The 21,736-nt window shown below is 39.2% G+C and overlaps 1 protein-coding gene across 1 annotated transcript in view; it reads right to left on the bottom strand.

Annotated features, from left to right (window-relative positions):
• The window catches only part of kif4 (kinesin family member 4), a 31,177-nt gene extending 18,703 nt beyond the window's left edge, over nucleotides 1–12,474 (bottom strand). The window contains exons 1-15 of the mRNA XM_034226699.1: nucleotides 12,216–12,474; nucleotides 10,569–10,711; nucleotides 10,341–10,455; nucleotides 9,941–10,131; nucleotides 9,763–9,852; nucleotides 9,448–9,614; nucleotides 8,820–8,914; nucleotides 8,590–8,709; nucleotides 7,968–8,143; nucleotides 7,504–7,565; nucleotides 7,280–7,412; nucleotides 6,323–6,381; nucleotides 6,069–6,174; nucleotides 5,787–5,879; nucleotides 663–845 (exon numbers count right to left, since the gene is read on the bottom strand). Coding sequence (XP_034082590.1) covers nucleotides 663–845; nucleotides 5,787–5,879; nucleotides 6,069–6,174; nucleotides 6,323–6,381; nucleotides 7,280–7,412; nucleotides 7,504–7,565; nucleotides 7,968–8,143; nucleotides 8,590–8,709; nucleotides 8,820–8,914; nucleotides 9,448–9,614; nucleotides 9,763–9,852; nucleotides 9,941–10,131; nucleotides 10,341–10,455; nucleotides 10,569–10,691 — 1,713 coding nt within the window. The 5' untranslated portion in view covers nucleotides 10,692–10,711; nucleotides 12,216–12,474. The remainder of the gene's footprint in view (nucleotides 1–662; nucleotides 846–5,786; nucleotides 5,880–6,068; nucleotides 6,175–6,322; nucleotides 6,382–7,279; nucleotides 7,413–7,503; nucleotides 7,566–7,967; nucleotides 8,144–8,589; nucleotides 8,710–8,819; nucleotides 8,915–9,447; nucleotides 9,615–9,762; nucleotides 9,853–9,940; nucleotides 10,132–10,340; nucleotides 10,456–10,568; nucleotides 10,712–12,215) is intronic.
• Nucleotides 12,475–21,736: the final 9,262 nt, after the last annotated feature.

Genomic DNA, 21,736 nt, shown 5'->3' with positions numbered 1-21,736 from the left:
AGGACAGAGGGTGTCGTATTGTCATACTGATATTTTGTACAAACTGTAAAGTCCACTGAGACAAATGTAACATTTGTGATATTGGGCTATATAAATAAACATTGATTGATTGATTGACTGTTGCTTTCCAGACATTCACAGAGCTCACTGACTTTCAAAACATGAACATTCCTATAACAGGCTGTTGCAGGCAGGGATGCGAAAAGCCCATCTATGAGCCAACAAAGAATATGCCTGTTATTGTAAAATGTTATTTCTTCATGTTCAAATATTCAGAAAAAATAATGTGGTTTATATTACTGTCATATTACTCATGACATTTCACAAGAAGCAACAAGGTTACATTGACATCCCCCATCCTGAAGTAGTAAACATGTGGTTGCAGTGGAACAACAAATACTGATATTTTGTACAAACTGTAAAGTCCACTGAGACAAATGTAACATTTGTGATATTGGGCTATATAAATAAACATTGATTGATTGATAATAACTCACGTGGTGCATAATCAATGTCAGTTACTTAAAAAAGCAACTATGAATGAATCCATTTTGTTTAATTAAGTCATAAAGTCAAGTTAAATATTTCTGATTAACCAAATGAAAATAACTCAGATCCAATATTGTTGGGAGGGTCCATATATTGATAGAAAATCCTCTTACCTGGTGCTCTAACTGCATCGGCTCGAGCTGGGTGTCATTCTGGCACATGTTCCGCACAAAGGCTTCCTTCAAGCTCAACACTTTGTTCAGCTCTATCAGTTCCTTGGAAAGCTGGGCCTGCCGCAGAGCATGATGGGTTGTAAAGCCTTCTGGGGAGTGCTTTCCATCAATGCCAGTGCCATCCTGTGAGAGAGGTAGGAAACATCTTAATTTGCATACGGTTCAGTAGGGGGGATTCTATGATCAATAAATATGTACATGAGAAAATAAATGTCACTTTAGAACATTCTATAAAATGACTGAATTTTATTTTCATCACATATATTTGTAAACCTATAAAATGTGCAGATTCAGTGGTAACGAAAGCACAGTGCAGTGTACCGAGTTGTCAGTAAGATAAAGTAAAGATTCAAAGACTTAATTACTACAGCATCATTTGACCCTTAAATCCCAGGCTTATGCCACAAAGCAACCAATAACATTCAGGGATGCAAACACACGTATGGGGGAAAAAAGAGAGCAATTTGAAGCAGAAACAAAACAGTGCAATATACCATCTGGCAAAGGCCTGTGCTATAATCAGGGGTGCGCATAACTTTTTTGCCCTGGTTCTCAAAGGAGCACCTGGAGATGTTGCTTGGCGCTCATCCTTAAAATGAAATAAACCCTAACTTTTGAAGGGGTCTTGACTTTATTTGCCAGACACACGGCACTGAACACACATGCAGAGGTGAACACAGAACACACATGCAGAGGTGAACACAAGACAACATGCAGACAGAGGTGAACACAAGACAACATGAGCACGACCAGTAATCCTACAAGCTGTCATCACTACCCTCCTGACTGTTCTCCTCACTGTCTTCCTCTCTGTCAGACATGGTAGCTGATGATGTAGGCCTACTTCTTTCTCTCTGGTTGAGTCTGTGATTAGCTGCTTGCATCCACAAGTCAACAGCTGGTTTTGGGTCGAAAGTCTCTGTTGTCATCTTAGACAAGTGGATGTAATCAAATAAGTATGTGAACATAAACAATAACCTACCATAGCCAATAACAAATTAATGTAACTTATTTTATTTGTGTTGTTCATTCATATCTTATTTTACCTTAACATTTATTTATTTATGCTTTTTTTTTTTATCTCTCCAGTTTTAAAGGATATTTTTGGTTACTGTCCTATAGTATACATTGGAATGATTTCAAACCTGTTTATCCCAATAATTACAAAGGAGTGCCTTGGAAATATGTGTTTACATAAATTGTGAGCAAACCGTTTGAATTTAGACTAAGAGTCCTTTACCTCACTGAGCTGTAGTTATCAGTCTGACTGGAGAGGACTCTCCCTCCACATTATTGTAGAAACATCTTCTTCTTATCTCCGTTAGAGCAGCTAGCACCAGATTCTAATAACAACAGCGCTGGTACCGGTGCACCCTCCCTCTCTCCCTCGCTCACTCGCATTTTGTCTGTGAGCTGCGGGCGCCAGATAAGCCAACATCCCCCATTTTCATTACTTACAGCGCCCATCGTACAGGGCAAATGAAACGTGTAACCGGGGTGAAAAGGGTGTTACATTTACTTAATTGTGAATATTGTTACATCAAGGCCGAAAATTAGGATGAGCCCCAACGGTCAAAATGTTTTTTTCCCTCCCAGAACTGCCAGCGCAGCACCTCCCCAGATCTGGCGCCCTAGGCGAACATCTAGCCGGCGAACATCTAGCCAGCGCTACGGGCCGGCCCTGAGTTCATATCATGGTTCATATGCAACTCGCAAATATCTTTCTCTCTCTCTCTCTCATCTCTCCTCTCTCCTCTATTTTCTCTTTTCTCTTCTCTCTCTCCCTCTCAATGTTGGTACGCAAATGCGCTTTGTTTCAAATGACCCGGTGCTCTTTTTTTGGCGGAAGTGCGCATGCGCACCTGCGCACCAGTTATGTGCAGCCCTGGCTATAATGCTTCAATTAACTGGCTGTTCTTTATAATATACTCAGATCAATAGGAGACAGAGATGTTAATTAGGGCTGTGCAATTAATCGTATTTTAAATCGCAATTACGATTATGGCTTGCGACGATTATGAAAACAGCATAATTGACAAAATACGATTATTTTGCTGGGTGCGCTTTCGCCCCTCCCTAAAAGCCCACTCGGTCACGTGGGAGTGACATGTGTTGTGAGTATTCAGCGCGAGCGAAGATGTCAGAACAAGAGCAGCAACTCATTAAAAAGAAGGGTCGCGGGGAGATTCCCAGTCGATCGCGAGATGTGTCTAAAAATATAACAACAATATTCTGTTTTATCGTTAATGTCCTGTAACATAATCTTCCTGTGCCAGAATAATGCACTTGAACGCATCAAAGCTTTGTGATTGGCCGGCCTCACCCCATGTGTGGGGGCGTGGCTGGTGGGCAGTGGGCACTATTTCGCTGACTTTGTCCGTGTCAACAGGAGTGACAGTCCGCACACACACAAGACCGCAATTATGGCAGAAGCAAAAAAGCCCAAAATATATAATTTTCACTCCGAGTGGGAGGATGATTATTTTTGTATCTATTCCAATTCAAAGTCCATCTGTCTCATCTGCAATGCGAGCGTGGCTTTATCGAAGAAGGGTAATTTAGGAGCGGCATTTCAAAACAGTGCACAAACGCTACGAGACGGAATTCCCTCCTGATTCTGCCCTACGCTCCAAAAGGGGAGGGGCCTGAAAGGACTGCTAAATGCACAGCAGTCCATTTTCACCAGGCCCAACAACAAGAGCAAGGCTGCTACCAGAGCATCTTATCGTGTCAGTCACGTTCTTGCGAAACACATGAAGTCTTTCAAAGACGGCGAAGTTGTGAAAGAAGCATTCCTGGAGGCTGCTGACAGGCTTTTTGGGGACAGTAAAAATAACAGTAGCATTTCAACAGGTTTTTGATATAATAAAAACTCAAGTTAGATACCGTTATTAATCAGCTGTAAGTTTTAGTTTGTTTGAACTTATTCATTATAATTATTGTACAAAAGGGTATAAGAATGCAAACTTAAATTGATTATAGTCTATTATCAATTCAGGTTAAGAAACTAGTGTTGCTTGCATCCTATTTTAAAAAAGGCATTTCTTTTTATACTCTACTAAAATGCAACAAAAAAGGGTTTGATTCTATTAATGTTGTCTTTTTATTGCACTTTGGCAGCAGATTCCTGTGTAGCTTCAGATCTGAGTTGTCTTATTAGTAAGCCTAATTTATACTTTTGTAGCAACACTATTTTTATATAATGGCAAAGAAAGGGTTCTTCAGAGTCTTTTCTTTTTTTCCTGTGTCATATGTGGCAGCACTGCCACAAGTTCCTCTTCAGAGAGGGTCTTCAGTACAGGTGGCAATATCGTCACCTGCCTGCGCTCATCTCTGAAACCAGACCATGTCAACAGGCTGGTGTTTCTTGCAAAAAATCTTTAAGAGATGACATGAGCAGCCCTACCAGCATTTGCCATGGTGGCCTAAACATTTTTATTTGGTCTTAAATTGTAGTTCAACATTTATTTCCTGTTACTTCTGGACCATGACGGTTTGCCAGCCTTCAACGTTTAACTGAGTGGAATATGTTGAATATGTTTTACCAAAATGTTGGCTATATGTTAAGGAGTTTTCAGTAGGTTGTGACAGTGCACTGCATCATATTTGATTTAATTTATTTTGGTCTAATTTATTTTTATTTATCATATTAATATATGTTTAGTATGGTTTTGGAAATGCGCTCCAACATATTTGTTGATCTTGTTTATTGGTAAAATATGATTTGTTTTAAAGTTCAATAAATGGTCAATGAATAATCGTCAAAATAATCGTGATATCAATTATTGACCCAAATAACCGTGATTATGATTTTTGCCATAATCGCACAGCCCTAATGTTAAGTTATAAATCAAGGGGTTTTATTATTATTTACAGCAGGGGTGGGGAACCTTTTTCCTTTGAATTTTTACAACATCCTCCGAGGGCCGTACAAATGATTGAACTCAACCTCTGCTTAAAAAAACTAAAATCACAGCCCATTCATTTGGCCTTTCTTTCATGCTGTGCAAAGAAAAAGCAACCTCTTAATCCAGATATCTTTTTTTTTTTTAAATTGAAATATTGAAGTTAAAAGCATCAATCTGGTGCACTTTGAGAGCAAAATGAAGAGATCTATGGATACATCTCTCAACACCCATATGAAACAGAACTGTAAGCAGATTTTATTTTTCTTTATGGATATTTTACAAATCACTCCCCTTTTAAACTCTATTCTTGTTATTTTTAACAACTTTTTTGTTACTGTCATATCGTATTTTATACCTGTTTTTCATTTAGTCTCTAATGTCTCATTTATAACTATAACATCATATCAAGGTGTGCCTTAACCTCACTGAGCTGAGGTTATTTGAGCCTCTCAGGAGAGAGCTCTCTTCCACCTGGTTGTAGAAAAGCTCTTTAACTTCGTTAGCATAGCTAGCTAACCAGATGCTAATAACAACAGATCGCCACTGTGCTTACAACTAAAGACACAGCCACGCAAACACTGCTGCATGTGTACGGCTCCTTATGGGTACTGCAATATTTGAAGTGCTGGAGCGGCGTTCCGGTGCTCTCTGTCAGCACTACACCACGTGATGACACGTTACGCTCGTGTTGTGTTCAAGGAACCTGTTCTTGGCCAGGAAAAACAGGCACTCTCTTGTTTAATTCTTTTGTGGTCTAGATTTCTTAAACTCTTCGGTTCTTACACAAGTCACCCAAATCAGCGTTAAAAAATCGGGAGGTGCCGAAAAGCGACTAATTTCCATGCATGAAAATACCAAAGAAATTAAAGAAATTGCAAAAGGAAATAGAAAAAATGTAAACTTAGAGAGAATGGGGCATGCCACACAATGTGCAAGTGAGGGCGGAAATAAGTTAATTATACATATTTAATATAGAATCAGATAACAGAATGAAAAATGAAATACTGTACAGTAAAATATTACTGTAATAATATGCAAACATGTGAGATTTAAACAGATATTTGTGTTCTAGACATAAGTAAGTGAAGAAACGTGTGTATATGATAGGACGCATCATGTTGTGTGAACACCAAGAGGACAAAAGTGTCAAACGTACTGGATCGTCATTGCTACTGCCATTCCCAGACACCTCAGCTCCGTCTCCTGCAGCCATAGCATCGATGGAGGCAGTGATGCCTTCACTCTCACTCTAAGGAGAAACACAACAACATAGTGTAAACATCATCAACAATGCTGGATTTAAAATGTATGTTAATTACAATATAAGTTCTAATAACCATTAATAACATGTAAATAAGTCTATTTAGCCAAAAAGGTCTTCAGCATTGCCAAATGCCGCTGTATTTTGGTGGATTATCATGTAAAAGGACTTGTGTACCTTGAGCTCCAAGATAATGTCCTGCAGGTTTCTCATTACTTCAACGTTCTCCTTCAACTCCTGGTCCTCCAATGTCTCCAGAACTTTCTGAAGATCCACCGTACATCTGAAATACAGGGAAATAAAGAGTGTGGTCCAAAAGTTATCATTGTGGCAGTGGTCAACAAATCAATTAGCTAAAATCATCAAAACTGACTCAGGCCATGTTAGACCCATGCTGAAGCTCCCCTAGCTTCATGTCTTTGTGAACTCACGCTGCATGTTGCCCCAGTTGCTCCATCCTGCTTTGCAGTTTGTCATTTTCCTGTTCCGTCTGTAAAAGAAAGCAAATTAAATGTAATTAACCTGATGGATGACAATGCAAAGCAGTCAAATGTCAGAGGAAGACGAATTGAAATGTGTTTAAATTGTCCTGGCTTTTTTCTACCGATAGGTGAAAAAAAACATAGACTGTAAATAAAGATGGACGACATGACAGCTCCTCCAAAGGGAAGGCATAACATCTCGAGGGCTGGTTACAGTATAGGTCACACAATGTCATGATTGACAGCTGCTCTGAGTAAAGCTGTCACTAGGCAATAGGCTAGGTACTAAGGGTAGGAATTAGGGTAAATCAGTATAAAATAACCCATGACAATCAATTTGGCTGATAGTGCTTTGTATATTCTAATTTATATTATAAAATATATCATAATGAGAGTGGTGTTATTATTTTGCGAGAACCTGTACCATACAAAGCTTTTATTTCTTAAGTCTGTAGAATATGATCTGTAGGCTGGCAGTTCTCTGCAGCACCAACACACTTCATTGATTCATTTGATATGAATCTAGTCCATAATGCGATCTCGATACAACTCAGATAATTGCTCAGTCCTAGTAACAACTTTGAGGAGATGCAGCAATCATTTCAAAAAGCACGATTGTCTGTTCTAAAAATAAACTATAGAACAAATCTTTATGAACAGTGTATCATCCATACAGTCATTGATCGTGTCTCTTGCTAGCTTAACCACATTTCCACAGACAGTAAGGTTAGCACTGCTGTGGGTCAGGAGACCTGTGTTATCTCTGTGATAGCATAGGTGTCGATTTGATCATAAATGTATTTATAGGATCTTTATATTCATAGGAACCGCATTATTACACTAGTAACAGTTTTCACTGATGACTTTGGGGGAAGGTTTAGTAAATGTTGTTACGCTCTGACTCACCATGATGATTTTCTCTATCATGAGGGCAGTCTGTCCAGCTGCCTCGCTCAGCTCCCTGCACAGTTTGTTGTTGTCATCCTGCAGGGAGCGATTCCTTTCCACCAGCTTGCTCACCTTCTCCGTGGACTCTGGCCTGAAACAAGGAGACACAGTAACCATTGTTTAAGGAAAAGCATGTATTTGAAAGTGCAACATGGGGTTATTGGGGAAGAAGCACGTCTTACCCAGAGAGCACCGGACCCACTCCTCCCCGGGCATGCAGAAGCATCACCTGCAGCTCCTGAACCTAAACCGGTGAAAGGATCAAGAGATTGTTCCATGAAGATACACTGCATTTAACTTGCAGCATCATGACACAATCAGAGTACTATTTCTGCTGGGGGAAATTGGGTTTCGTGATTGTTAAAATGTTTTATTTATTAATATAAAGTTAAAAAGTTAAAGTAAGAATGTGCATTAAAAAGACGATTTTTTTTTTTTTAAAGTATTTGTACTTAATGTTCAATGAAGATACAAAAAAAGAAATAGAACATCAATATTTATAAAACACAAGTTAAAGTAAAAATAGTCACACTGTACTACAATATATAACAGGTGTATTACCAATAATTGTATTAACCTTTATGGCAGTTTGAGATCTGATTGTGAAATCATAGAATATAATTGTTTCCACTTCCCGTTTCTGTACCTGTTGTTTGAGATGGTTCATTTCTGCAGCTCTGAGGTCAATGTTGACGATAGGTTTATTTTTTATCTTGCGCGCTCTGTCAGCATATCGCAGAGTGTTGATTGTTTCCTCCATGTTGGAGTCTGCAGGACTGATGCACGCAATCATTAAAGTGTGGCTATTGCCTCCCAACGAATCTGATGATGACAGACAGAAGAAAATTCCAAGTAAAATCATTATTGCATTGTTTGAAAACTAAACAATTTGCCTGTTTTAAAATGTACAATTACAAGTTATAGTGCCATTGTTATACTAACATAATTCATGAATCCTTAATTAGTCCTTCTGCGGGGATATTTACAGTGTTAAAGAAAAGTGGCATAGCAGGTAAAAAAGGCACGTAATATGAAATGGTAAAGTGCAAACACAGCTGGTTTGGTGTCCATACACAGATCCTGTTTAACATGGCCAGCCATGATACATCCCCATTTAACGATGCAATCAATAAAGCAGAATTCATTTTTTTAATCAAAACAACTAAAGCCAAGTTGACTTGACTTTGGATTGGCTCATGTCTAAAGTTCCTCAAAGCAATCCGAGATGTTTGGACCACTAACCTTTGAACTTTAAAATCAAAGTGTACCTTGAAGCAGACGGGTGAGCTTTGAGTCCCTGTACGGAACAAAGCTGCTCTTTTTGCTTTCATCCCCCAAGGCACTGATGACATTACCCAGAGACAAAAGCCCACGATTGATGCTGATGCCTAAAGATGAAAATGGAATAGCATCAAAACAGAAATGCTGTTAACAGACCTTCAACAATACATTAAAACAGCATAGAAATAATATACAGGTCAGCAACATTTTCAGTTACCTTCCTTCAAACGATCTCCCTCTGCTTTAGTTTTCTTTTGCCTTTCTGAACCAGCCAGATCCACAAGGTGCAATTTTGAAACAACTGAGTCCACTCTGAAACAAAAGAAAACCCAAATGTTCAAATAAGATTGGATCTCACGCTTTGTGAGCCTTAGAATGCAGACTTGACACAAAACCACACATAGGTCAGGGACCATTTATAGTCATGAAAAACAACAGCATAAACACATCAAAATCAAGTCAAATCTGTTTTGATAGAAATTGAACGACATCTATGTAAAGATATCGGATTATGTTGTCCCCTTCACAAAAACACAAACCACATATTTCTAAATGAAATCCAATCTGAAAATATATAACTAAAAACTGTTGAATTAACTGCTGAAACACAGAGAGCCATTTCAAGGCATTTGAAATGTAGTAAACAAAGCGCAATCCAGTCGTCTTTTTTAGCTTCTGCAATGCAATATAAAGCCTTTTTGTTTTGTTTACCATAGCCATCAAATGTGTGTTCATGTCTTTGTTAACACTTCACTTTGTGTAAACTCAGAATAATGTATCTTAAGGAGAAAAAGGGTATGTATATCAGCCTAAGTGGTTGTTTGAGACAACAGCAGCAAACTGACTTGTCTTTGCCTCTGCGCTGCTCCAGTGTGATGGTGAAGATGGCATGTGAGCGTGAGGAAGCGGCGTTCATGGCGGTGGAACCCACGGTGCGAACTGAGTTGCCAATCTCCAAACAGCCCACCATCTCATGGGCAGAGAACACCTTCCTGTCGGTCAAACCCACGATCTGGAAAAACAGGATATTTTCAATGAATACAAAAGCTGACCCTTTACATTATATTACATTTAAAAAGGAATACAATTCGGTTTGTGTGTCCATCTACTCTAAGCTTCAAAGCAAAAGTTTATTCTTTAAAAACATGCCAGTCACTCACCTTTATTCCCTCTTTAGGGTCTTCCCTAATGCTGAGGCTAAGTTTGTCTTTAGAAGGACACAGCAAGTCCAATATGTCTTCATTATAGATCTGCAATCGAAAAGAAAAAGGTCTAAGTAACTTTTCTTTTGAAAACACTATAATTTAATAACATTTTCTGCACAACATGTCCACCGACCTCAAGGTAAGAAACTGACAGGCAGAATTCACAGTCTGCCCTCTTATCCCTTTCCTCAAAGATCCTTTTGATCACCCTCGGTATAACTCCGACTACAGGATCAGTTTCCTGAGCTGAGGTGTATGTTCCTCCCATCGAGAAGGTCTTCCCTGATCCTGTCTGTCCGTAAGCAAGAACGGTGGCATGGTAGCCTACAGGACAATTCATTGAGGAGGCAAAATTATTGAAAAGACAAGAAGAAAAGAAAAATATATTTCATTATAGCTATTTAACACCTTTCCCATTGAATTAAATTAATCATTTTCCCTTGTGTGCAACCAATGTATTTCACAGCTACATCTGGGAGCACAACCTGCACTGTTACCCCCTAGAAAACACTATGTTGAAAACATATAGCTACCTTTGAAAAGCCCACATAATAAGGGGGACACAGACGTGTTGAAGACCTCTTCTTGTTCAGCAGTGGGATCAAACACATAGTCATATGTGAACGCCTTCTCTGTGCCAACAATCACCTGAAAACAAACAACAATTTGGCTAATTATGTAGCTGTAAACGTGGATATAATGTTGATATAATGGCACAATAAAGAAATAAGTATTTTCCTAAATTGTTGTTGAGCACAGACCTGTGGTTCTCCAGGCACAAACGTGAGACAGCCCTGACATCCCTCGTTGATTTCCTTAGGTACCAACGGGCGGCTTCTCAAGGCCACCCGCACTGGAATCCCTTTATCATCCTCATTTGTCATGATGATGCAAGACAATATTCCTTGTAACAAACAACAACAGGGTATCATAATAAAGCCAAGTAATATAAGACAAGTCTACATGAAATAGCAAGAAGGGACAGAAAACTTTGAAAAACAATGAGGGATGCAACTCAAATCTGCCAGTGTTGAAACATACAGTTCCAACACTGGCAGATATTGAAACAGGCAGATGTTTGGACATAGTGACTGATTCCCATCATCAAGATAAAGGGATTTTCTTCATCATTTTTAGAAATGATGAAACATCATGTGCAATCAAATGTATTGCATGAATACTGGAGGAGGATTTAGGGATGAAGTGCTGATAACATCGAAATACAAATAACTGGTGTTGACTTTTTATTGCATGATGCCAACAAAACCCATCAGAACCTGAAGTTAAAAGTCATTGTTTTTGCTGTGTTAAACCATGACATTACTATATTGATTCACACTGAATTTTGCAAACTTGGCAACTGCTTATTGAAAAGTTTAAAATGCATAGACAACACAATATTCTTGAAAGTATCATCTGTTGCATATTTAAAAAAATGGACACCTAGTTGCTTTACAAAATAAAATGGTTGCCTGAAATGTTAAATGTGTATTCTATTGGCTTTTTAAAGACCGTTTCAATGTATTTAAATTGTATTTGTTTATTTTGCACTATGTCATATTGCCTTAATGTTTTATTGAAAGCCCTTTGAATAGTCTTGTTGTTGAAATGTGTTATATATAAATAAATGTGTCTGGTCTTGAAAGGAAAAACATAACGAAATGCAATGTGTTCAAATTATAAAAGGAAAGTTAGTATCTAGCTCCACAATTATTAAGGTAATGGCTTTATACGTTGTCCACTAACACTTGCATACTTGTTGTCTGTGTAATCTACTCTGTTTCTTCTTGCACTCTTTATTTTTACATGTGTTTTATTTTTGTATGTCCTATATATATATATATAATAAGTTGCACTGTTGGATGAGCTTGGATTAGCATTGCCATGTCTACACTGTAGCTACTGTGCATATGACAATAAAGCATTTGAATATTGAATCAATAAGGAGTTTGCCTTCCAGTGCATCATGTCTCCATGGGTCAGTAAATTCCCCATGTCTGTTGTCATGGTGTCAAGGAGTTGGTCCATTATCCACCCTCTATATATATATATATATTTAAGATGGTTGTGAACCTTTCGTTCACACAAATTAAAACCAAACTGTGCAACTGTATAAGCATAAGTTATTATGGACATTTACGTCTCAATCGATCTCTTAACAGATATATACGCAGAAGGCTTTAACGTTAACTTGCCAAATGTATCGTTTAAGAATTCACAGCGAAACTATCTACCGCCTTTAGCAGACGCTAAAATGCTTTGTATTGGATGGAAACAAAGTTTCACCCCAGTTGACGGGTTATAATCAAGTTGTCATAATTGTGTTTTTGACTAACGTGACCGTTGGTTAGCTAGAAGAATAACGCTAGCTAATTGTTAACAATACGTCGAATTTAACATTAACTTACCTTTTCACGTTTCCTCCTGTACGAGAGCTATCACGGTAACAGCATTAAGTACAGTTAAGTTGTAAATACTGCTTGGAAAACGTATACTTTTTAACGTTACTTGCTACGACTTCTTCTTCTTATTATTATTATTATTATTTATTGTTTTCTTCTTCTTCTTTGCAATGGCGAATCGCTTCCCACTTGCTACGGCTTGAGTTTTGACTGCCCGCCACTTTCAAACACACGGCTCCTCCTCCTCCTTCTTCTTCTTCTACTGGTTGATTTATGGTAGACTCAACGCAGCTCGGCAGCGTCACACTGACCTCTACAGGATAAAATAAACAAGACACAATGTGTTCGATGCACTCTTAAAGGGCCCATGTCATGCTTTTCCGGTGATTACGTTATTACGGTTATTACCCGTCCCCTTGTGTGTTATGAAGGTTTTTCTGCATGTAAACGGTCTGCAGAGTCAAAAACCCTCAAAGTACACCCTGTAGCGAGTAAAACTCTAACACAGAAAATACCTGTCTATCAAGGACGTGGGAAATAGGGGTGCTGAGGGTGCTGCAGCACCCCCTGATGGAGGACAGGGAATCTGCACGTCCACAAGATTAAATGGAAATATAATACAAATATAATACAACAACAACAAAAATGTCGGCCTTGATGTAACAACATTCATAATTAAGCAAAGATAACACCCTTTTCACCCCGGTTACATTTTCCATTTGCCCTCAGTGAGGTAAAGGACTATCTGAGTGTTTAGATAGTTCACTTTAGTCTAAGTTATCTCAGTGGGTCTCAAACGGTTTGATCATAATTTATATAAACAAATATTTCCAAGGGCACACCTTTATAATTATTAGCATAAATAACAACAGGTTTGAAATCATTCCAATGTATACTATAGGACAGTAACCACAAATATCCTTTAAAACTAGAGATATTAAAAAAAAAAAAAAAGCATAAATAAACAAATGTTAACCAGGTAAAATAAGATACATTTATTTATTATTGGCTATGGTAGGTTATTGGTTATGTTCACATACTCATTTGATTATTAAAATGCAAACCGATCTTTTTCATATGGGTGTTTTAGAGTTGTACCCCCTAGATCAGGTCTCTAGTATAATTCTGCTCAAAGTGCACCAGATTGAAGCATTTTACTTTAAAATGTTAAAACAAATATTCTCCCCCGGACCCCCCTAGAGGATTGGACGTCCACCCCTCAATTAAAACATGTTCATACAATGCTGAATACATTTGAAGCCTTTTTATATAAGCTGTCCACCATGTCAATAAGTTTATCTTATTGTAGTGTATTGGTCTTTTGTAGAGGTATTTCATTTATTCTTTATATATTCTATTATGTATTCCTTGGATACTTTATCGATCTTCATCTTTTCTACTGTACGTGTTTCAGAATGGGGCGGGCGCCAGCAAAAATCTTGCCTAGGGCAGCAAATTTGTCAGAACCGGCCCTGGTGTCATCCCCACAGCACCCCCCATTTGAAAGATGTTCCTACGGCTACCCCAAAACGCCTAGTTGGAGATTTCTCATTTTCCATTGTTTTCTTCCTGGGTTCTGTGACGTGTGAATACCCAAATCAACAACAAATTACCGGATTGGCCCAAATGGACCAATCCGCGGAGCACCTCACCAACACATTCTCACTCCCAATTCGGCCTATGTTGACGTTATGTCAGGGTCCCTGTCGTCACTTTCCAACGCAAGGGGGCCCTTTAGCGTTGAGTTTCAACTATCAGGGAGTCCCATTGACTTGCATAGAGCTCCCTGAACGTTGGTAATAGACGAGTTGGGATTGCGGCAAAATGCTCTCCGCAGATCCATTCTCACAGCGTTTATCAAACTTTTTCTTACTCAATATCAAGCCAAACTTATTGTTTTACTTCTTTATTTTAATTGAATAATGTTGGGCTTTTTTTGCCGTCAGTTATGGGGAGAGTAGGGGCTCAGAATACTGAAATCTGTATTGTTTCATCGTTTTTTCCTTCTAATTTTGTATTCTTTTCTAAACCACACACTGTTATTTACTCAACAATAACACACAATTATCCTTTGACTTGCATATAGAGCTCCCTGAACGCTGGTAATAGACGAGTTGGGATCGTGGAGAAATGCTCTCCGCAGACCCATTCTCACAGCGTTATAAATCTTTTTTTTACTCAATATCAAGCGACACTTATTGTTTTTACTTCGGCTGTGAGCGTTTGTGTGTGCTCAGGATGAGTTTTGCTGTATCGCCGACCCGCAAACCTGTCCGCTCCTCGCAGCAGTGAGCCTCGCAACGTCCCGACCAATCAGAGCACACTGGGCTCACAGGGAGGGGGGGGGGGGGGGTAGGAGCTCCCACAAGCCGTTTAGGACAGAGTGAATACCCGGTGAATACACATAATATACAGAGATGCTGTATGAGAAACCGATGTGATTTTGGAAAATTGCACAATTTAAATCTATTCTAGTAGACCTCAACAATGGAAATATGATCAGTAGAAATGGCCATGACATGGGACCTTTGAAATAATTATTGCCTTAATCGTTCACCTTGATCATTTTAAATGTACCCACATAAAGCAAACATTATACTCTAAAAATATTTACTTATTTTCAGTCCTTCTTTGCTGTACTCGAAGTTGGTCTCGTTCGCAGTAATAATAATTCCTAATTATCTTCCATTGTAAATAGGTTATTTTGGTTCATTAAAGAATGCATTCATCTGAAGGAAAATAATGTAATCATGTCTTTGAAATAAAAAAATTCAAAGGGATTCTGTTAATTATGACTATAAAACAAATGATCTATTATTATTTTTCTTAAATGAGACAGCATTCAAATGCTTGTCTCTCTCAATGGGCTGCTCAAATAACAGATAATACATACATGAAGATTTCATGAACCCATTGGCCACACTTAAACGGTTGTGAGAGTTATAACATTTCAACGTATTCTTGTATTAATTAAATGAACCAAATTGATAAAATAATAGATTTGTCTTCCTTTGCACAAGACACATTCACCCACTTACTAAACATTTTTACACTTTTATTGCAAAGTGTGGGCAGGAGGTGAATCACTGTTAGTTGCTGACAATGAAGGCAATCAAATAAAACTTTGAAATTCTTACATGACTAATATTACAAAACAACAAGCATGTATGTGAGGCAGAGTGAAGAGAGCTTGCAGCAAAACCCTGCTTATCAGACAACAACACTCAGTAGTTGTGTCGACAGACTTGCAACGATAAGAAAAAGAAAAGCTCAGGAGAGACTTTTTTTCTTGAGAAGTGAGGCAAGAGGGAAACTGAGTGGATGACATATATTCCTCTTGATGAGATGACTTCCAGCCCTAATGGGGAGTGACGCTCTGTTTTGAATGGAAAAGAAAGGTCATTCCAAAGGGAGCCAAAGGGGAAACAGCAGAATATGTAAAAGATTCCTTTTACATATCCCCAAAATATAGTCACATAACATAAAAATGAATAACTGTTGGCCCATAAGCCTGGCCCATTGTGCTCTACAAAGCCATGCAGGTACAGTCAGTGATGATACAATGTCTTCCTAAGATTGTTTTTGACTAAAATCCCATCAAAATGACTCATGTTTAAATAAAGAAGCATGTGCTCTGTGAAGGATGAATATGGGAACAGAAAGGCTGGGCTTCAGATGTCAGCTTGCCTTGGACACATCTCTGTGTCCTTGTTTTGTCATTGTCAATTCTCCTTGATCAAGCTTCAATTCAACATTCAGGTTATTTTGTTTTCAGGTGCTCTGCTCATTGAATTTCCATCACACAATAAAAAACACATTTTAATGGGGTTGAGTCTAACATCATGTTCCAAAATGTTGTCAAAAGTATTTTGATGCTGGTTTTTGGCTTCTACACGTGCAACTATATTTAACTTTTTGTTTTAAAATATTTTGTTATAAATGATTATGGGAAGTGCCCTTTTTCCCACTTGAGCTCCCGCCCCCCAAAATGTCTGTGCACGTCCTTGCCAACATGGATGCATGAATGAGGTTTTGAAGAGGGTACAATATGCTCAGCTGCTCGAGCATTGTGTGCACACAAGCTCTATGCACGACTAAGCTAAACGCTCTATTAACTGTAAAAAAATGTAACATAAGATAAAGTAATAGCAATCTTAGCTTTATTTCAGTCTGCTGAGTGTGCTTACTAGTGAATTTAAGGCCCCGGCCACACGAGGACGAAAACGGCTAAACGCATAGGATTCACGCAAACGCAATCGCAAAAAAGTTTCCGTCCACACGCAATACAATAGTCACCGGATAGTGTCTGTCCACACGAGACAGCTCCGTTTAGCTCCAACCGCTGGAGAAGCTGCAGTACATATGCCGAGCTGTACTTGGCGCTGTAACTCCCTCCCCAAAAGCAGCGAAGAAGCATGGTTGTCATGGTTGCCCTTCTGTGGTGGGGACCTTTATATATACAGTCTATGGTGGGGACCGAGGGAAGCGGGCAGAGTTTTTCGCCAGTCAACGTGTATTAAAGTTTAAATCTTCAGGACAAAATTATAAAAGTGCCGGTCAAAGGTCTTCTTTGTTATTTATTGAGCTTTAAAACAAATGAATAACGACTCTATATAATATAATAATAAAATACACGGAGCCTCTCTTTTTCCTCCCTCTCTTCGGACAGCGTCAGTGTCTGTCTCATGCAGCAGCTGATCCAGTAATGAGTGACCCGGCCGACAGTAAAAATAAACATATTTATAACTAGTTTAGGTAGTTTGAGAGGTAATTAAAATAGCTAAGGGTGATGATCTGACTTGAAGTGTGTGTGTTGCGCCGTTCACCGCTGCATCACAGCGGGAGGAGCTGCAGGTGAGCAGAGCTGCGTGTCTCCGTCCTGTCAGATTAGACTTCACTCGCGTTTAGGACGATAACAAAACAAAAGTCGGGGGTCATTGGTCAAGCAACACACCAATCAGAGAGCAGCAGTGAGCACACCTCAGGCTGTGTTTTATATTTGTATTCTTTATTTCTGATGTATTTCACACAGAAAACCTTTAGTGGAAACGTTTTCACTTCTATGATTAAAAAAAAAAAAAAACGGCAAAGTGGCAAGGCTTGCCCACCCTGCGTTGGGGGGGCACAGTGACTCATTTGGGGGGGCATGGCCCTCGAATGACCCCCCATGACGCCGACCCTGCATTACGTGTTGATAGAAATCAACACGTAATGAAATAAGACCCCACGGTTTGATGATTGATAGGTGTGTGGGCTGTCTTTCATTTTTGACACACAGAACAATGGGGGCTATCCACCCTTATCCACAATGTAAAGTAATTCACACAGCCTCCTCTCTTCTCTCTTCAGTGAGGAGCAGCAGGTTCAGCTTTCAGAACAAAGTAACACAAAATTAAAATGACATTAATTTTTTTAAATATGTCGTGTAGTAATAGATTTATTTATTTGTATTCTCAAGAGAGTACCAGAATGTGTATTTTATGTTAGTATTTCAAAAAATCTCCTGGGGGAGAATCCCTCCAGACCCCCCTGCAGGAGTTGGGTTTTCAGCAGGTCAACTCTTTCACCTGTGGGGAAATTGCAGGATTGGCTCCAGGTCGCCCTTTTTATTTACTACAAAACAGATGTGCCTTTTTATTTCATACAGTTCAATTTGGATTGAGACAGGGAAATAATCTAAACCTCATGCATGGCGTTTCACTGTCAAGGGGAGCGTGTATGTAATTACATTGCAAATACTGACATGAGCCCCACCACTGTATGGGTTATCCCTACCATCAGGGCCGCCCCTCCCTACAGGCCAATCACACAGGCTGCATGGGGCCCCGCCTTGCGCAGGGGGCCCCGCCCAGAGGGCCTCAGCTGCTGTTTGCAGTTCCCCGCACACACCCCGCAAGAGTGAGAGTGAAAGGTGACAAGAGGCGCTTTCACACTGCGATACTTTTCCCACAAAGGTTCATGTGAACTTAGTTCATGTGAACTCTTTAGTTCGCATGAACTAAGTTCTAACTAAGTTCGCGTTCACACTGTAAAAAGTCCCTGGGGGTGAATTAGGCAAATGAAGCCGCTGACGTCACTTGTTCTTCTTCTGCTTTGGGTTTACTGGCAGGCCGCAAACCACTTCACGGCGTATACTGCCACCCGGAGTCCCCGGCCGGAAGTCCCCGGAGTTAGGGACTGGCTTCAGTAGAAGCTGCTGGGACTCCCAGCAGCTTCTACTGAAGCCTTCCGAGTAAATCGCCAGAACGCCGACACCTCCTCATCTCCACCGCTCCCATGTTTTATTTTGTGTTGCCATAAGTTAGTCTCTCTGCGTTTCTACGCTGGGCTAATGCTAATGCTAATAATGCTAATGCGAGGATAATAAAATGGCAGCTTCACAAAACTTTTTGGGAGTTTTGCGGGGCGTGGTTTGCAATCCTTCCAGCCAATCAGAAATATAGCTCTTTTCTCACAAAAGAGCCGCTCGAAAGTCCCTGCTCTCTAGCAGGGACTTTCGAGGGGGTAAAAAGGTTCACATGAACTAATTTTAGTACCGGCTCTTTTTGGTGTGAACGCGATAAAAGAGTTCACATGAACTAAGTTCACATGAACCTTTGTGGGAAAAGTACCGCAGTGTGAAAGCGCCTAAGGGGAGCACGTCTGTAACCCGACACCGTTGCAATGAATCAACATCTGACCAATCACGGCTTTGATACTGCCACTAGTGCAGGTGAAGAGATGTCGGTGAAAAGACCGTTTCAGTCCAGCGCAAGCAAGAGGGGAAAAAAACAAAACATGAAGAAACTAGAGCATCACTCGAAGGTGGGTTATTGTATGAGTCAAATGTACAACTTGCGAATGTTGTATTCAAATTGCCAATTGCCATATTAAAACATCAGCTGTAATTCACGACATGAAGAAGGCAGTCTCTGCATAGCATATAGGCTAATGGAGATGCATGTTATTTCCAGCATTCTTTATTTAACATTCATTCAAGTATGTTATGCCTTTTATCTGCTAATGTACAGGAGGAAGAGTGATAAACTGTCTGTCTAGTTGGCTTACATAACAGTTAAAGTGTACAGCCTAAAACACATGGAGCATTTTTTCCCCTTTTATTCATTTTTATGTCAATTTGCACATTTCATGGTGATGCTCAGCCTCTCCCCTTAACTCCTAACAGTCATCATCATGGTGACGCTCAGCCTCTCCCCTTAACTCCTAACAGTCATCATCATGTCAACCACAACACAGAGAAATACTGATAGAAATGTGTGTGTAGTTGTTGATACATTGCTGACAGAGGGAACTATATTTGAATACAGATTTAAGAAATATCAGTTTTTGAGCATATCATAAGCATGTTTTGTCTTGACTATTACAGCTATATTACAATACAATAATATAGTATTTATATTATTGAATTGATTATGATTATTATTAGTAGTAGAAGTAGTTTATTTCCATTAATTATATTGTAATCTTTTTGAGGTTAGTATTTGGCAGGAAATGCAGACGTACCTGTAAACGCATACTGAACGACATACATGCACATTTACCATTTACCTCACTGTATAAAAAAGTAACTGTGTTGATAATAATAATAAACAGGAATTGTATTTGCAAAGTAGCCTACTTTGTTTCCAAAACATTTTTTTTTTTTTACTCCTGTCGGTGGGGGGGGGGGGCTCATCTCACAATGTCGCTTGGGGCCCCAAGTTGGCCAGGGGCGGCCCTGCCTACCATAGATTACCCAACAATCCAGATCCAGTAGAAATTATAAAAAAGTAAAAGCCTGCTGCTTATTGTTCTACTAGGCCAAAATAGAGTCAAAGAGTATATGAGAGAGTGTGTTAATTAATATATTTGGCAGTTTGGAGTAAGTCTGTAGATTTGTGTGCGTGTGTGTGTGTTTCATGTATAGGCCTCTCACGATAATTAATTTTGTTGGATACATTTTCCCGGAAATTATTGTCGGCACCGTTAGATCATTTTAGAGCACTGACATAATGATAATATATAATAATAATTCAAGTACATCCTTTCAAACTGCTAGTCACATCCTCATGTAAATGGAAAGTTATCGAGTTCATATTTATTTATTGTACGATAAGTCAATTAATTGCTTATCGCGACAGGCACACAATAAAACTGTGGAAACAAACATGTGTTTGACTTTCAATAGTGAATGAAACATGTGTGTCCTTTATAGTCTGTGTCCAGTATTGTGTATTTGTATATATATATCCTGTATATATGCTAAGGTCCCGCTGCTGACACGATAGCATAGTCATTTTGTGCGCATATGTGTAATGCAAAATGTAAAAACCCATGATATCAAAATCTCACTCCAGCCAGGTACCCAAAGTTGGCAACCCTGCTTTTATAGTCTATGGCTATGACGCCCATAATGCTAAACGGGAGCAAATGTTAAAAGGGGACACAATTATCCCCGCCGGAGTCCGCTGCCGGAGCTAGCGGAGCCTCAGGGAGCTAGCTAGCCCCCTGCGGCTCCGTTAGCTCCTGCGTCCCGGCGGCGGAGTCCGGCGTTATAACTGGAGATCAAGGAATGCAGCGAAACGCGGACTTGGAGGCAGGACCAAACCATTACATGTAAATAGATAGGGGTGTACAGAGGCTCTGGATAATTAACTTTTGGAAGAAAATAAGTTGAATGAATTGTAAGTTTAGTGAGTAAATTATCAATATAATGTTCTATTAATGTTAATTATTGTTGAATGATGAAAGGTTACTTAAACATTTTTTGTTTGTTCTAAAATTGTTTGGGCCCCCGTGAGGCTGTTTGGGGTGGTCAATGGGGTGGCCATGGCCGAAGAAGCAGGAAATAAAAAGGAACTCACCTTGTGGTATAACCGGCAAGAGAGAAAGCCTTTGAGCTCCATACTGTTTCAGACATAATCCTTGATAATCCATGATATGGCGTTTCATCACCGCAGCTTTTTTAAAAGCTTTATACCCTAAATCAGCACTTTTGAAACAGGAAGTGAAATAGAGGGATATGAGGCATGGCTAGAATGGGTGATCTGTTTGGTATTTTGAGCAAAACACTTCATAGACATGTTTTTTATATATTTGTATATATATCTGAGACATATGCTATTGCCTAAGAATAGCATGATAGGTCCACTTTAATCGAAAGCACAAGCACCATTTGGCAGTGTAATTTTACAGAATTTACATAATTGTATTTGCCAGTGCTTTTCTGAGAATCATTACCAAATAAAATAGCACTGAGGATATTAAAGATTGGTCTAAAAATAATATACTCAACCTGTTCTCTCTCAATGAGGCTTGAACTGCTGATGCTCTGTTTGATCATTATTTTAAAAGGGGGTTGGACTAGTGGGCTGATTATTTGGACACTATAAAACTGTTTTGGCCAAATAATTTTTTTCAAAGTATGCAGCTTTGCCAACGTTTTAAAATCAATATTGGCCCATACAACTTGAAGAGGGACCAGGTTTGATCCAATATATCTCTCCTAAGAAGACCTTACAAATGTCCCATTCATTCAAATGAAAAAC

Source organism: Gymnodraco acuticeps, unplaced genomic scaffold, assembly GCF_902827175.1.
Source record: "Gymnodraco acuticeps unplaced genomic scaffold, fGymAcu1.1, whole genome shotgun sequence".
Lineage (NCBI taxonomy): Eukaryota > Metazoa > Chordata > Actinopteri > Perciformes > Bathydraconidae > Gymnodraco > Gymnodraco acuticeps.
Note: the sequence above shows the minus strand (reverse complement) of the source record. Positions and strands in the feature narration are given on the sequence as shown.